At 38.4% G+C, this 16,909-nt stretch overlaps 4 protein-coding genes across 7 annotated transcripts; 3 read left to right on the top strand and 1 right to left on the bottom strand.

Moving 5' to 3' along the window:
* The first annotated feature begins 10 nt into the window (after positions 1 to 10).
* Positions 11 to 2,611, top strand: LOC122415116 (uncharacterized). 2 transcript variants are annotated; one of them, XM_043426984.1, is made up of 3 exons: positions 11 to 192; positions 341 to 1,925; positions 2,025 to 2,611. In XM_043426984.1, exons 1-3 carry the CDS (start codon positions 151 to 153, stop codon positions 2,435 to 2,437), a joined length of 2,040 nt encoding a protein of 679 aa, XP_043282919.1. In that variant the 5' UTR covers positions 11 to 150; the 3' UTR covers positions 2,438 to 2,611. The 2 variants fall into 2 exon arrangements, with proteins under 2 accessions (XP_043282919.1, XP_043282920.1); XM_043426985.1 differs by having other exon boundaries at positions 100 to 226.
* On the bottom strand, positions 2,598 to 4,357 carry LOC122415126 (uncharacterized). Its single transcript, XM_043426996.1, has 5 exons — positions 4,209 to 4,357; positions 3,524 to 3,725; positions 3,276 to 3,441; positions 2,981 to 3,184; positions 2,598 to 2,909 (listed from the first exon to the last, which is right to left on the bottom strand). Exons 2-5 carry the CDS (start codon positions 3,717 to 3,719, stop codon positions 2,714 to 2,716), a joined length of 762 nt encoding a protein of 253 aa, XP_043282931.1. The 5' UTR covers positions 3,720 to 3,725; positions 4,209 to 4,357; the 3' UTR covers positions 2,598 to 2,713.
* Positions 4,358 to 4,370: 13 nt separating this feature from the next.
* LOC122415117 (actin-binding protein IPP-like) lies at positions 4,371 to 9,645 on the top strand. Of its 3 annotated transcripts, none has more exons than XM_043426986.1 (8): positions 4,371 to 4,870; positions 5,021 to 5,147; positions 5,586 to 6,114; positions 6,198 to 6,363; positions 6,477 to 6,823; positions 6,929 to 7,275; positions 7,353 to 7,573; positions 7,672 to 9,645. In XM_043426986.1, exons 2-8 carry the CDS (start codon positions 5,078 to 5,080, stop codon positions 7,906 to 7,908), a joined length of 1,917 nt encoding a protein of 638 aa, XP_043282921.1. In that variant the 5' UTR covers positions 4,371 to 4,870; positions 5,021 to 5,077; the 3' UTR covers positions 7,909 to 9,645. The 3 variants fall into 3 exon arrangements, with proteins under 3 accessions (XP_043282921.1, XP_043282922.1, XP_043282923.1); XM_043426987.1 differs by having other exon boundaries at positions 4,371 to 4,547; XM_043426988.1 differs by having other exon boundaries at positions 4,371 to 5,147; positions 5,601 to 6,114.
* A 2,183-nt stretch (positions 9,646 to 11,828) lies between these two features.
* Positions 11,829 to 13,874, top strand: RfC38 (replication factor C subunit RfC38). Its single transcript, XM_043426992.1, has 5 exons — positions 11,829 to 12,304; positions 12,389 to 12,526; positions 12,604 to 12,769; positions 12,939 to 13,257; positions 13,409 to 13,874. Exons 1-5 carry the CDS (start codon positions 12,218 to 12,220, stop codon positions 13,764 to 13,766), a joined length of 1,068 nt encoding a protein of 355 aa, XP_043282927.1. The 5' UTR covers positions 11,829 to 12,217; the 3' UTR covers positions 13,767 to 13,874.
* The last annotated feature ends 3,035 nt before the right edge of the window (positions 13,875 to 16,909 follow it).

A 16,909-nucleotide genomic window follows, 5' to 3' on the forward strand; every position in this document is an offset into this window, starting at 1 on the left:
AGGGGAATTTTATCGTTGTCTTTTCGTCACCAATTCATATCGTCCTTTATCTTGTTCCTTGTGTGTACATTGAAGTCACGTGCCTCACTCCTACCATCGCGACCGAAATTTCTACAAAAACAAAAAGAGGAAAGAGAGAGGGACAGTTCCATGCGTCTAATACACAGAGCGTCTGATCGGCGACGATCGAAGGTGAGAAGGAAAACAAAGTATGCCACCGAACGAGGTAAACACGGAAAAATATACTAGAAGATTCAAATATTTAACGGTTTTTTAAATAAACGTTGGAAAAGTGAAATAAAAGGTGTATAAATAGAATAATTATTTATATTTTTGGCAGAATAATCGGTGCTACGTATGCAAAAAACTGTTCTGTTGCTCAGACTGTTGTACGGAGCACGTAAAGAAGAAACATCCGAGTCGTAAATCCGAGTGTCCTCTCTGTCGTGCGAACAGTCTTGCAGTGAAGAACTTTGACAATCAAGAATTTTTCTGTCACGTTGTTTTTCACCATTTGCCGCTGTACTGTCGTTTGTGCGGTGTGGTATACAGAAATTCGAAAGATTTGCAGTTTTTCGGTGCTTGTACGCGTTCAGGATTCAATTGTCGTTTGGAGAAAAGCGACGAATCGATATTTTCTTTGAAGTCACCGCCTTCTTGGGTTAAAACACCTTGCAACTATTCTTCGACGAGAAACCAAAGTACCGGAACTGAAAGTGATTATAACGTGAAGTTCAACGACTTGATATCGCCACCAGAACTCAAGAGAAACACGAGCACGCCCATGCACGTAGGTGGCAACGGTTCCAAGGTGAATTTCGTTTTTAAAACGCCCAAAAGTCCAAATATCTCGATAAAGACTCCAAAACTGAGCGTTCAAGTGCTCAAAAATCACCAAAGAAACGAATATTTGATCGAAAAAGAAAACAGCTCGAAGGAAGCGAGCTACAAAAATTTCCAAAGTTATTCCTCTTCCAACGAATCGAATTATCAAAGTTTCTCTTTGAAAACAAGCAATTTGACTGATCGTACGCCACTCCGATCAATTCTTTCGAACAAATCAATCGCTATGAGCGACACCTCGAATTATTCTAGTAAAAGTTGCAACTCTGGAAAAATAATGCTCGACGTGATGCAAGAACTCGACGAGGACGCGAGAATCGAAAATTTCGTTACCATTCCGAAAGAATCTTCGCCGGTAACGAACGATGAGAATGTAGAAAATCAAAAACTGGATTCAACGAAAAGAGTCAGATTTTCAGATCAATTTGCTATTAAAAGTGAAGTTCACAGCACGATTGATAACGATGATCTCGACACAACGGACAATGAAATTTTTTATGAGGCACGTCAAAGCTTGTCAGAGCTGTCAATTCCCCTCGTTGAAAAACTTTCGGTCTCGGCTGTTCGTATTATCGATGAGAACGACAGGAATTTTGAGAAAGAACAGAAACACGAAGATCTCGAAACACCCGAAGATTCGGACACAGGATCGAAACGTCAAATTCTCGACAGCGAATTCAAAAGACCGGTGGAAATAGCGAAACCAACAACCGAAGCTTCTTCCTCTTCTTCGAGAGTAATCATGATGGTTGTCGTAGAAAAAAATGGCAATTTGAATTCCAACGAACTCGTGCCTCTCCTGGACTCGAGCCTAAAAAAGCTCGTAGCCGGTAGCAGCGAACACATGGCAAACTCTCTCGACGAGTCCAAGACGGACAGCGAATCTACAAAACCAGCACCTTCTATACTTTCCGTTGATAGTTACATGAGTTTTTCAGCTATTGAACGCCACAACATGGTCAACTCGACAGAGAACGTCACAAGAAATCATCAAGAACATACGGAATTCGGATCTGGAAGTTCCGGTGGAATTTTTGCGGCTGTTGCGAACGCTGTGAAGGTCGCTCTCAGGAATTTTCCAGGTAAATTTTGGAAGCCTCTTTTCTCACCTAAGAATAGGAAATCAATCATGATAAAATTGGATTAATGCTTCGTTTCTATGAACAATTCACTGATTTCAGGAAGCAGATCGTTAAAAAATATATCCAGAGAGCCTGTGGAGAAAAGTCAACACTTGGCTCTTCTATCAGCGACTCCAAATGCCAATACAGCATCCTCGGAAGTTTTAACGAGTCTGGAATCGGCCTTGCTGCCACGAAACGCGAAACGTTCTCGTGACGCGGAAGAAGTTCCTTCTCATTCTCCCTCGGACAGTAGGGATTTGCTAAACGATGTAAGAAGTCCCATACCAAAGAAACCTCGAGGCTGGTACAAAATTCGAGCCCGTGAGCCAATCGCAAGAATGAGAACCAATTCGGTCATTCCTTCAATGTCTTCGGAACTGCAGCAGCGCTTACAGCTACGTTCGCTCTCTATGGACGACTGTATTTACAATTTACCCTCCCGAATTGATCAGTCCACACAGACCGATTAATTTTTTCACATTATACATTCCTTTTTCATTCATTGCTCAACTAAAAAAAGCTCTCTAGCAATCCCATCTTTTTCTCAAATTGGTACTTGAGTAAATCAACACGAATTAATATATAATTAACAGGATAATTTTGTAATACGTTAAATAAAAAAGAAATTAATATGATTAAAATCATTATTCGTATTACGATCATGTGTATTTGCTCACATAAATTAAATGGAAAATATCTAAGATTCAAAAGTTCTGTAAGAGTGGGAAAACTTTCAAATGTTCGGTCTACCCATTTTTGGAGTATTCATAATTTCTCGCCATTTCCTGGATGGCCTCGATGGTCAATAACTCTCTGTGCTTTTTCGACAGGTCCCTCAGCACTTGATCCTTAACCGCTTTTGGGGCTGCGGCACACATATTTGTTATCAGTCTTTTCATTACGTTGATTTTTTGCAGCCTTCGATCTATCGCTTCTTTTTGCCTTGAAGAAAGAATGACTTTGAAAACCGAACATCATAGGAGTTTGGAAGAGATTCAGTTTCTGAGACTTACTCTGCTATTTTAGGATTAGTTACTTTGAGCTTTTCCTTTCTAATATTTCCTTGATTGGTAAGAAAGTCTCTAAATACGGACAACGCATTCTGCAGCTCACTCTTCAAATCAAGTTCTTCAGTGAATTTCTGTTCTCTTGTTTTTTCCCAGGTCATCACTTCGTCATTCAAAATGAACAACTTCTCCATTATAATTCTCAATTGTCTGAAATATTAGGAAAAGATTAAGGTTGTCATCAAAGTCTGTGGATAACAATTAATTTTCAAGGAGAATGATCGTTAAAAAATTTGTATACATGGTAACTTCATTTTTTTCTGAGTTTTCCAAAATGTCTTGAATTTCACCGGATTGTAAACAAGATGTAATGGCTAATCTGTTGATTACTGATTGCGCTACTTTATCCTGAAATTCTTTGTGTAAATCATCATTGCTAAGTTCACCCGGCAGATCTCTTGGTCTTTCTGAAAAAGGGATATAAATCCATCGTTTAATATAATTCAATAAATTTTGGTCACTGTTGAATTTTTTTTTAAACAGTCTTACGTGCTGCAACTTTTGCTCTCAGTGTCAAAACCTTGGCACTCAGCGCGACCAATGATTCTCTAATATCTTGGATTTTCTCCTCAATAGGTTTGTAATCATATATGGAAACTGCACCGACAGGAAAATCTGCGATACTTTTGTGTAGATTATGTACCGCTGCATCCAGTTTGACCAAAGCTTGTGCTTTTGAATCCATTTTTTTCTAATACAAAAAACATTCTCAGTTTATAAATGATACACTATTTATGGCTTTTCAATGAAAAAGGGTTCGCCTGTTGTTTATACAAGACTTTTCAACAAATCGTTTTAGTAAATGAAATTGTTCTTTGAAAGATACTTAGATCAATTATTTAAAGTCTTTAATTTAATCACTGATTTGACTAAAGAGTATTTTGTTTTCGTCCCTCGGGAAGATTTCAAATTCGGATGAAAATATTTTCGAATAATCGTCAATCAGGTACAAATTTTCCAATTTTCTACTTGATTCCCAATAAGTAATACTTGCTGAAAAGTTGGATTAAAAAAATCATGTAAAGAAATAAAATAGAATTGCCGCGTACAACCATAACCTCTATCTTATCTGTCATTACAGTGTTAAACGGGTTAAACGCAAGAATCACAGGGAAATTTGTTTCGAAACATCGAACAAATACAAAAATAGTAAAAACAGCAAATTATGATATACCTCTAATTGGCCACTTAGCGGCACAATTTAAAGAAAAAACTGAATTTCAAACAGTGTAAAAAATAATAATAGAAAAATGCAATTTTTCCAAGTGGTGTAGGTTTTTATTCAAATTCAGTGTAGAGGACGCTAGTATCCCATGTCCATGTATTAACGTTAACGTACACATTCACACGCGTTATCGTCACTCCGTCACAGAGTTAAATTTTTATGGACATTGTAACGAAAATTTTTGAGCCTTTTGGTCGGAATTTTTGTAAAAAAAAAAGAATATTTACAAAGATTCCAAGAACAAAAATGTATGGGCATTGTGTTGATCTGATAGGATATAAATGAACAGTAATAATTATCACAAGTGCTCATTATTCGGTGTATCACAGAGTGTCCCTCCCTCTTATTTCGCGCATTATCGAATTCTATATATATTTCAACCGAATCAATCGATCCGCGATTCGTCTGTTGTCCCGCGACTAATATCACAAAGTCCCTATAATGTTTGACATATGTCAAGAAAAAAGAGGAAAAAAGATCTGATAACTCATAACGGGGCGGGCGAGTGTTTTTATTTTCGTTGAGAAATTAAAATCATTCGCGTGTAGTTCCTGGAATATAAAAACATACATATACGGGCGTGTGTACCGCTAATATAATTATAATCGAGTGTGTGTATCCGTTTATGAGAGTTGGTTAAACGAATTATCGAGGTGTTCCCCATAAAGTTTTCGTGACACCTCTGTAACTCTTCTTACAATTATTGTGTTGCATATCTTTTTTTGTTTTTTACTGTACGTTATTATTTTTTTTGAATCCAGAAACAATTGAAAAAATATTATTTATATTGAAATCAATTAAAACATGATACTGTAGTGATGCGCTTAAAAGGAAAGAACAACACTAAGTCTTTCCACAGCGTTTATAGAGTGCTGTCCCGTATATGTCGTGAGTATCAAACGAAGTTTATTTGCTCGTTATTAATGACAGAATTATGATTATTGTGAAAGCCCTTTTGCTGAAACATTCATCAATAAATTCATAAATGGAATAAGTATCAATTAATAATAATGGATTCTTAAAAAAGATGAAAAAGAGAAATTGCACAAAAAAAAAAATGAGAAACGAAAATTCATAAATTTTTTACTAAAACATAACAAAATTTAAATATTTTCAGAACCTTGTTCTAAGATTCATATCCTCTGAATTTCTTTTTCTGTATAGAAAAAACAAAATATCCGTAAACATAAAACGATAAGAAAATTGTACATGAATAATTTCTGGCAAAAAAATGTAAAAAATGTTCATGTAGAAAATGATGAGACAGAAAGTGGAGTTAAAAAGAAAAAAATACTTTGCTTAGAATGAACAGATTAAAATTTACAGGAGCTGTGGACAAAGGTCAACTCGATGGTTTCATGGCTGATGGCTCAGTGCCGCCACTGAAGAGTGGTCACGATACTCAAACAATGGGTTTTGCTACGCAACAGATGCGCGAGGCATCGGACGTTTCAAGCACAGTTTATGCAGTCGGCCATTATGCACCAAAAGTTTTGAGAAACTTGAATGCTCAACGGCTCAAGAATCAGTTTAGCGATGTTGGCATTGTTGCTGGGGACAGTATAATTAGAGCGCATAGATCAGTTCTGGCAGCTAGTAGCGCTTATTTTAATGCCATGTTCACTGGCGGTTTGGTAGAAGAGCAACAAGAACTCGTGGAAATTCATTCCGTCTCTCCCAATATTCTATCCATCCTTATAGATTTTATTTATACTGGCAATGTCGACATCACTCAAGATAATGTACAAGAATTATTTGCCGCCGCAGATATGCTGGAACTTGACGAAGTTGTCTCTGGCTGCATAGATTATTTGCGTCAACAATTACATTACTCCAATGCACTTGGAATTTATAGGTATAGAAAATACACTTTTTCCTTTTTTTCGAATCTTGTTTAGATTGTCCATTTTTTAAAAATGTTACCATCCTTTTTTCTAGATTTGCAGAAGCACACAACAGACTAGATCTACTGGAGACTGCCCTACACTTTATTGAAGTCAATTTTCCTCAAGTTTCACAGGAGGAGGAGTTCCTTGATCTGCCAAAGGATTATCTCATTCATTTTCTCAGTAGCGAGTACATACACGTTGACACTGAATTTCAGGTAATAAGAACATACTCTTTGTACAGCTCATTAACAATGTTCTTGAGTCATACTCAACTCGCTACATTTATTCATCCCTGCAAAGAGAAATTTTTTTCTCCTTTCGTTATTAGGTCTTCCAAGCAGCGTACAACTGGATCGTCCACGACATTCCAGCGCGTCGTTGCTACGTATTCGAGATTCTCGGTCACATAAGACTGCGACTGTGCTCATTGGCACGTCTCGACAGTGTGATCCTTGAATGCAAGGATGCAAGTTTGATCGTAGCGTTGCGATCGATACAAAAGGATTTGGTTTCGAACAAAGGCTGTCTAGTGTCTCTGCGAGCTGAGCCCAGGCTCTGCGCGAAGAAAAATATTCTCGTTATCGGTGGTTCCAAACGGGAACATACGGCTGACAGTTGGGCAAGAGATGCTGAGAGTATTTACGAGACTATTGAAAAATACGACACGTTTACGGGGTAAAAGAGAAAACGTTTCATTCAAAAAATGTGAAAATAAATTTATCGTGAATATCGAATCGTGTTTGATTCGAGGATTGATATTAAATTGGAATGTTTTTTCAGAGAATGGAGCGAAGTCGCACCAATAGGAATCGGCAGGATTCTCCCAGGAGTCGCCGTTCTTGATGGCAAAGTTTACGTGGTCGGTGGTGAGCTGGAGTCGTGTATAATAGCAAACGGGGAATGTTACGATCCCCGAGACAACGTTTGGACGTCAATTGCGTGTATGACAGAGCCCAGATGCGAATTTGGGCTTTGTGCGCTCGATAACGCGCTTTACGCTTTTGGTGGATGGGTGGGTGAGGACATTGGCGGCTCAATCGAGACTTATGACCCTTTGACGAATAAATGGGAACTGCATGGTCAACTGCCCGAGCCTCGATTTAGCATGGGCGTCGTGGCTTACGAGGGTAAAGTAACAAAATCGAATTCAGCCTCGATTCAACGTACAACAAAGTTTAATTACTCATTAAAATCAATATTTCAGGATTGATTTACGTAATCGGCGGCTGCACCCACGACAGCAGGCATCGACAAGACACGATGACCTACAACCCCGTTACGCGCGAGTGGAACAGTCTCGCGCCCATGCTCACACCTCGATCTCAAATGGGAATAACTATTTTGGACGGTTATCTTTACGTAGTTGGTGGTACGAACAAGAATCAAGAGTTTCGCACCACCGTCGAGAGATATTCTTTCGAAAAGGTACATTTATTTTGGTGTAATGAAAAAATTGCAAAAACTGAAAATGTAATTAAAGAAATGAATTGGTAGAATTAATATTTTTTTTTTCTGTCAAATAGAATAAATGGACGGCTGTAGCTCCGATGAGCATCGGGAGATCTTATCCAGCGGTGGCAGCGGCCGACGGTCGTTTGTACGTGATCGGTGGCGATCAATCACAGGATATTAATTTCTATCGTACCCAAATAACGATATCAACGGTGGAATGTTACGACCCAAATTCCAACAAGTGGGAAGAATGCACATCGTTGCCAACGAGTCGGGGCGAGGCTGTCGCAGTAATCGCACCCTTCTGATCACTATATTTCCATGACTATCGAACAACATCGTCGTTCATCACAGTCTCGAAAGATCGCACCTTTTACACACTTTGTTTTTGAGGGATATTCGAAAACGCAAAAAGATTGCACGAAAGGCACAGTGAGTAGAGTGAAAGAGGTTGTTTTCACTTTTCAATACAACCATGATTTATCATCATGATTTCATTAAAATAAGCGCAGACTCCAGAGCGAGGGAGGCAACTGCTATAAATTTGTTTCTTCGTGTTAAATCGCACACGACGCGAATTGACGTAGTTGAATCGCGCTTACAACGCGCTTTTATCATTATTCGTAACGCTTTTTTTTATTCCCCTTTTAAAAATTCATAGCAGAAATGTTTTTTCGAGATAACATTTACAATGACTAGGAATTAACGATACTCTTTGAGATTTTTTTTTATGCTCATTTTTATTTTACTCACTATAACTCGTTTTACCAAAGTCGTCCAGGAACTGTTTAACGCTTAAGTCATTATTGAATAAACCGTATTCAAATTATTGAAACGAAAGCATAGAATTTATAATCGTTTTCGATTATTGTCGAACCGGAAAAAAATCGCAAATCGCGTACACAATCTTCGCTAATCTCGTTTTAATTAAGCGACAAATATATATATATATAAATATTATATATATATATATATACATGAAGAAATTTGTTACTCGAACATATTATTACGATGAAATAGTTACGTTTATTGATAACAGTTATATTTTTCATTCGCGTTGAACTGAAAGATTTAAAGGGGCACGGGGAGATAAAAGGAAATAATATCGCTTAACGCGAACGGAGGATTGAAAAAAATTAAAAAAAAAAAAAAAACAAAGATATTTCGCCATTTTGCCGATAATTCACGTATATTTGTGAGTGTGTGCTTGCGTGTATGTGATTTCCAAGGCCTTTGAAGAAGAAAATTGAACAAAAAAGATATACAAATCGATTATTATCGTTGTAGCCTCATTTGATGTTCTCTTTCAAATGCAGTCATATCGTCGAGTCGAGTGGATACTTTGAAATTGAAGAGAAAAATAAATTGGGAAAGAAACAAAGAAAATGAGAAAAAATATGGAATAAAAAAGAAAAGAAAACAGAAAATCAGTAGGTTTAAGGAATGGAGGAAAATTGTAAGATCGATCGAGAATGAATAATCGTAATATATATATTGAAATTATCAACCGGAGACAACGTAAAATCGTTAAAGCTCAAGGAATTGCAATTCTGCATTAATAAAGATGCTTGAATCATGACGCTAAACGAAATAAATATTTTTGCTGTTTTTACTGCGTTCGTTCATACGGATTTTTATACACAATTGAAAGAACGCTTGAAAATATTGTCGAGGCAAAAATGAGAGTCGGAAAAATTGAGGAAAATACACACAATAAGATAAACAACGCTATTCACGAAGGATATTATTGATAAAAATGAATATTCTTCGCTCAACCGATTTATCGTTGTCTCCTTAACGAATCCCCCGCCCAACAAAACTTCCTACATAATGTCGTGTCGCAATTAATCGATCAAGCACTACAATTAACTGATTATATATCTATCGATTAAAACTCAAAAGAACAAACAACAAACAAACAAACCAACAAAACAAAGAAAAAGATATGGACGTTTTACACAATATTATAAATATAAAATGCTATTGAATTCTGTCACGTATACAATTATAAGTAATAAAAAGAGATCGAACGAGTGGATAAGTAACGAGAAATCTCCATCGATTTATTTTCTAATTCCAATCGACTGTTTATTCGATTGTACATCGATGAATTTTTCGTCAAGAATCGCCTGTGCCTCCAGGACGAAATTCAAAATTTAAGCTCGTATGTTCATCGTTTTTTCGGCTCGAAGAATGCGCGGGCTCAGGAAAATGTTGAATTTCTGTACAATTTTTGTTTCTCGGCTCGATGTCGAGGCGCTCGTCGCTGCCAGGAGAAACTTGGTGGGTGAGCAATTGTATCTGTATCGATGTTACGAACTCCTCGAATTTCCGTGCATCGCTTAACGCCGTCTGACGCATTTTAGCAACCAGAGACGACCAACAGTCCCGCAGCTTTTGCAAATAGGATTCTTCCAACTTTGGCAAAACCGTGTTCAATCGGGCAATCTCCTCGCGACGGAGGCTCACCAGGTCGTCGAACGTCGCTGCCGTGTCACCACCGTCACCTCCGCGGAAATCAGGGTAACCGAGATCTCGATCTCGCGACCAAATCTCACGGTAACGATTGACGATCTCGTCGAAAAGAACTGTCAAGTGGGACAACGTCGATTCCATGTACTCCGGCGCAAGGACCTGTGGAATCATCTTTTTTTATGGTGAGCTAAAAGTTTATTTGAAAAATTTTACTCGGGCAATAACATTCGTACGTTAACGTTTAATATAATGTCAATTTGTCTTCGTTTTATTCGCAGGCTCGAAAATCTTGCAGAAGAACTTGAGAAACAAGGAAAACTGGTAAAAATAATCGACCACAGTGCCAAATTTGGCTCGAGGGTCCATTCTTCCCAATACTCGATTGACCAACCTGTTTGCTTTTGTATCTCGGAGTTGCTGAAGCAGTCGAACAATAGCAACAGAAGCAAGGATTCTTCGAGATGGAATCGATCCTCGTCAAAAGAGTGGAATTTCTGTCGATCAGTTTGGCGAGAACATGCCACTGTCGTTCCCTCGCGTAATGCAGTATCGTGTAGCCACGCGTGTTGACGTGCTTCAAGTCTATTTTACGATCGATGCTGTACCAAAAGTCGAGGAAATCGTTTTGATCCCAGGAGGAAGATTGCACTGCGATCAAAGCTACGTTGTCGTTGTTTTCATCGAGCAGCGTCAGGTCGGCACCGTTACGAACCAATAAATTTATCATCTCGAGATCTTTCCTTCGAACCGCCCACATGAGCGCGGTCGTTTTATCCTCTTCGCTTTGAGAATTGATCGGATAACCGTCCCGCAAAAGCCTTTTTACAACGTCCACTTTGCCCAGGATTATGGCGCCGAGGAGGAGCGGAGTTTTCGACTGGAAAAATATTTTTATTTCACTTTTCGACTGTTTTTAACTCGATTTTTCAAATCAATGGATTTTATACACGGAAAAAAAGCCACCGCGTCGTTAAAACGATATTCAATGCGTTCTCACGAGGTCAGTTCTTCGAAGAACACTTCTGAGAGTCTGGAGTTCTTCACTTTTGAAAAATATTGCTAAATTGCTCGCGTTTATCGATTTGCCAACGACCTCAGCATCTTTTTTTTCCTTGAAATCTCTCGATTCTGCGAGCTTACTCGTTCGCTCCGCAATTTCGACACTCTTCGATCTCAAGGGTTTGGCTTTTGCTAACTTTGAACCTTTTCGAAGGAAAAACGTATGACGAGAACGTTACGCAAGAAAATAAGTTTGGCGCACTCATTAATTCGTTGGTTATTCATCATTATTTTTCTTTTTACTTAGCTCCAACGTGTGAGATTTATTTATCGACGTTACAGAAGATCCGTCGGCTCCGGTTAACCGCATGCTCGACGCGATCACCGAAGAATCCTGCTTCCTACGAGCACCAATTTTTTTCTTCGCCTTCTTTCCCCGAGACATCTTGATGTTTAACTTTTATTTATTTGATTCTTCAATGAAATAATTTCTTCAGTTTTTTGAGAAATCTGTATTATCGGTACGAAGATCGAACGCGAATGTGTGTTCCTTTTTTGACAGGAGTAGGGCCTTGATAAAAGTCAAATATCGAAAGTCAAAATTCGTTGGACACTAATTCACGTGCTTCAGGATATTGTTTCTTTTTCGAATTTATTTTTCGAAATATTATTGTAATATTATGATTTAAAATGTGAATAAGAATCAAGAAAAAAATCGAACCTCACTATTTTTTGATGAATATTAAGTTCGAAATGTTTTTTTTATCCGAATTAAAAACTCGGAAATACAACGAGACTCGGTTTCATGACGCGAAAAGATTCGTTGACAGCTCCGAAAGTACTACGTGAACCAACATCGAAAGTTGCCGCCAATTTATAGTACGTAAACAAGCTTTTCAATTACAATTGTTACAATTTTCAACGCGCTGTTTGGTCTCTCAATTAAGTTTTTACTGAATCTTGAGTTATATATTAACGCCATAAAATAATAAAAAAAAGTGATAAAACCATTTTTGATGCGGAGATCGACCGGCATAAAACGTTGTCTATATATTCGTTTGGTTAAGCTCTGCGAATCGCGCACAACGTGACATATTTCTAGGTTAACTTTTCAAAACGAAAAATTGTACATTTTGGAGTAAAATGAGTTTGTGGGTCGACAAATATCGGCCAACAAGCCTGAGCAAGCTCGATTATCATCTCGAACAGGCAAAAGATTTAAAAAATATGGTAATTATAATATAATTCATTCAAATTTAGTGGTAATCATAATAGAACTCTATAACTGTCTCATTCCCTTTTGTACCGAAAAAGGTTCAGAAAGGAGATTTTCCACATCTGCTGGTACACGGTCCACCAGGCGCTGGGAAGAAAACCAGAATAATGAGTATCATTAGAGAACTTTACGGCAGCGGAGTGGAGAGACTCCGAATGGAAAATATGCAATTCGAGGTACATTCACAACGGATTTTCTTTTGTTTAGTATCTTGTGTGAAAATTCCACATTTTTTATTTTTTTCAAATTACAGACACCATCTAAAAAAAAACTGCAGATCATGACGATTAGCAGCAACTTTCATATCGAAATTAATCCCAGTGACGTTGGAATTTATGACAGAGTCGTCATTATGGATTTAATAAAAACTACCGCTCAAACTTATCAGATAGATCCCAGTGGTCAGCGGGACTTTAAAGGTAATCAGCGCATTAGAACACACCGTCGTACAGAAAAATTGGAATTAAAAAATGTTCATCTAATTTTTCTGTCCACTCTGTTACAAAAAAAAAATTGTTACATGAAATCAATGAAAGTAAAAATGAATGAATGTAATTTTGAAATTCTTTTTCATTTTCTGCTATTCAGTGGTAATTCTAACGAACGTGGATCAATTAACGAGGGACGCTCAGCACGCGCTTCGCCGTACAATGGAAAAGTATGTGACGTCGTGTCGTTTAATTTTGTGTGCTAACACAACTTCTCGCGTTTCACCAGCGATAAGATCGCGTTGTCTTGGGGTTCGAATCGCCGCGCCGACCTTCGTAGAAATTGAAAGTATATTGCGCCATATATGCAAACGAGAGGGCCTCAATTTGCCGGACGAATTGGCTACGAGGCTGTCGCGAACCAGTGGAAGAAATCTCAGAAGAGCTATTTTGATGCTCGAGGCGTGTAAAGTCGAACAGTAAGAATTCTACGTTATTTTTCAATTTCATTTCCCTCTCATCCTCAAATTTACAAGAGAACTTGAAAAAATAACTACTGAGAGAAAAAAAACGTTTCGTTCCCGCTGAATAAAGCTAAACATTGAAAACAAAAATACCATCAATTTTCAGGTATCCTTTCACAGCTGAGCAAGAAATCACAGAGCCAGATTGGCAAGTATACATAAGAAAAACGGCCTCGATAATGGTAGCGGAGCAAACTCCGAAAAAAATTCTCGAGGTTCGAAACAGGCTTTACGAGTTGTTGACACACGCGATACCCTGTGACGTAATATTTCGGGGCTTGGTACAAGAGTTGGCGAAAAATTGTGATCTTGAAATGAAGGGTGAAATTGCGGAGATGGCGGCGGAATACGAGCACCGTATGCATCGGGGCTCTAAAGTAATATTTCATCTGGAAGCTTTCGTCGCTCGTTTTATGGCTTTGTACAAGGAATACATGGCGTCAGCGGTCGGCGATGAATTTTGAAGATTTTTTCGTTCTTCGCACCGTGCAAGGTCATCGTTTTTTTTTTATTTATGAGGGATAATATTTATTCTGTATGCGATGGCAATAAACAATTTATTTGTACACTCATCTCTTTATCATCCTCCTCGTTCCGTTTTCTTTTTCTTCTTTTTTATTTTCCAGACATTTCATTCGCTATCGTATCGAGGAAATCAAATAACGCGCATTTTACGAAGAACCCTGAACGAGCGAGCGACTTTTTACAACGCAGTTTAGAACTTCTCGGGCCTCTCATCGACTTTCATTCGGAATTCCACACGATTTCAAAGTGTCGATATCGTTTATCGTACCATCTGCCTTTTATTTGAAGAAAATAATGTTTTTTCTCAGCATATTCGTACAATTCTATTATTAACACCGAGTCAGAGCGAGATAGCGCTCGGCCTCATGCACCGAATCTTTCAATCGTAATTCCATGATTAATCGATTTTTTTCAAAATTTTCAATTCTTCTTCGTGCACAATTGACTCGAACATATACTTGCACTCAATATTCCTCGGACGAAAAACACGTTTTTTCGAGGCTGAGTACAAGAGCGCTTTCGGCACGAGCACTGTGGAATTCGATGTTTTTCCTCGTACGTTCTTCCACGGCGATCAGACACGCAATTCACCAGTTTATTTTCACGGCTTAAGATGATGGATCAGTCGGTAATCACAACCGTGAGTGCGAGAGAGATAGCTGCAAATTTTGAAAAGGAAATTTTTCCACATCGTTCGTCTGATCGAAAAAATAAAAGTGTCATCGGATTTTTGCGATCGTGCTGCGTACGATGACATTTTTATTATTTTAATCGGACGAACGATGTCAAAGAGTTTCAATTTCAAAAATTCGAGGTGTGATTACCGACTGATCCATCATCTTAAATACGAAATTCCAAGAAATCTTGAAGTTCCGAGTCGAATCGAATAAGTACTGGAAACGGTAAAGAAATTGTTGAAAAAATTCCCACGGACGATCCGCAATATCGAGGTTTCAAGTTTCGTGAAATTTATTTTTGCAGATTATGTGTCGAGGGGAGTGATGAAAGCGTGACGTTTCGAAGGAATGATTTTCTCCTCGCACTGCTTCAAATAATAACGTCTGTAAAAGTATTGAATTAACTTTCGTTTGTGGAGGCTAAAGCACGACACGTAACGTTGAATGAGGAGCTTCATGGCGTAACGAAACGTTTCCTCGTGTTGCAGAGATTTTCATGAGCGCGTACATTCGAAGAATCCGGAAACTCGCCAAGATGACGAGATCGTGAGTCAGGAGATCGCAATAATAGTTGAGCGGAGAATAAAAAAAAAAAACTACGATTATTGTGTGGACCGCCCGTGAGAAATGCGCGATGAAAGGACAGGATGAATCGTCGTACCAAGATTGCTCAATATTGCCAGCGCGAAGAGCACGCTCTCGTCACCCCGGTCGACGACACACAGCAGCACCGTGATCGTATTCCGCTTTTCTCATATTTCTTTCTCTCTTTTTTTTTTTCGTTCCACGTGAAGCCTCGTCTATTCCGCGGTCAATGACGAATTGGATTCTCTTTCTTCTTTTATATTGCACACGTTATTCCACATTTTCTTCCGCGTTAACGCCGTCGGATTATCTCCAGAGGCTTCGCCAGAGCTGAAAAGAAATCTTCAGATATGAATATACCCTTCGCTGCGATGTTCGATTGTGATAAAACTCACTGTTCCTAAGCACACGTTTGCACAAGGCTTTCGGAACCAAATTACTACGTTTCATTTTTTTCTACGCATGCTTTCTCGTGACTTTTTCGTGTTTCAGGTGCTCTGCTTCGAAGGCAAATTCGAATAGATTTTCTTCGCGACTTCCTCCTCGGTCAAAAATCTTGATGGTTTGAAATTGTTGAAATTGCACAAAAATCTCTTAAAAATGAAAGCCTTTTCGAAATCGCTTATTCATTCCTGCTGTGATAATTAATTTTGGATTTTTATCGGTTTCGCATTCCCCAAAAGAAGCTTCGAAACCCAATGAAAATGATTTCCGGTCAACTTTTCAATAAAATTTTCTTTTCTTTCAGATTTTGCAAAAACTTGATCGAATTATCGGCGCGAAATTTCCTGGCGTTCGCGGTCTCAAAGCGAGGGATGATAAAAACGAATATCGACTCGGGCTGTTGGAACGCGATGCTAAAGGATTTTCGTTTAATTTGAAGAATATAAAATTATAAGAAAAGTGAAAGTTCACAGACCCGTGAGTTTGGTCTCGAAAGGTCCATTTACGAGAAAGGTTGTGTAACGGGATGATCGAGAAGGTCATAAATGTCTTATCAGGAAGAAAATCTGTCGCGTGAGCCGCGAGAAAGATAGCGATAAAGGCGGGGATTACAGATTAAAACGATACGGGGGGCCTCGAAGCTTGTTTGACACTCTAATTCGTTTTTTATTATATCCCTCGGAGTAGTGACAATAAAAGACGCTTGTGTTATTTTTCTAACTCGCGCGGAGTCACGTACCTACTCTAGCGGGGAGTGCTTGAGTGACACATTTATTTCAAACGACGTCAAAATTGAATGAGGAAACAGTGATATTTTCAAAATTATTTCCAATACTTCCTCCTCGGGTTTATTCAGACAATAAAAGCACAAAATCGTTGTTTGCACTGCGATCAATAGAAACAGCAATATTTTTCCTTCGAGATATATAATGCCGTCTGTTATTATTTTCGTAATCTTATTAAAAATGTAAAAAGATGTTGAGGCCGATGCCACAAATAGATCGTGTTATATTAACCCGTTATTTGCACACGGAAGGAGAAAAAAATACGATAATACGCGAGGGGAAATGCGATTACGTGGCGGAAGTACAGAAATTCACATGCGAGAATGGCGTGTTTATACCTCGTTGATAAGCTCGCTCTATTTCTCCTTCTTATTATCTGGTTTTCAATCAAAACTCAAGAGTCCAGAACGTGCCCTCGCTCGCTCCTCATCTTTTTCATTGATTCATTATTTACTCAAATTTTTATCAAACTTGCTTATTTTTGCTGTATCGTACTAATATAAAACTGTTTCCACAGGCCCCGGAGAACCGGAAGTGTGATATGTTCGGACCTCTCGACGTGAAGAGACACTTCAACCAGCGGGAAATAGC

The sequence above is a fragment of the Venturia canescens genome, chromosome 8, assembly GCF_019457755.1.
Source record: "Venturia canescens isolate UGA chromosome 8, ASM1945775v1, whole genome shotgun sequence".
In the NCBI taxonomy this organism is placed as follows: Eukaryota; Metazoa; Arthropoda; class Insecta; order Hymenoptera; family Ichneumonidae; genus Venturia; species Venturia canescens.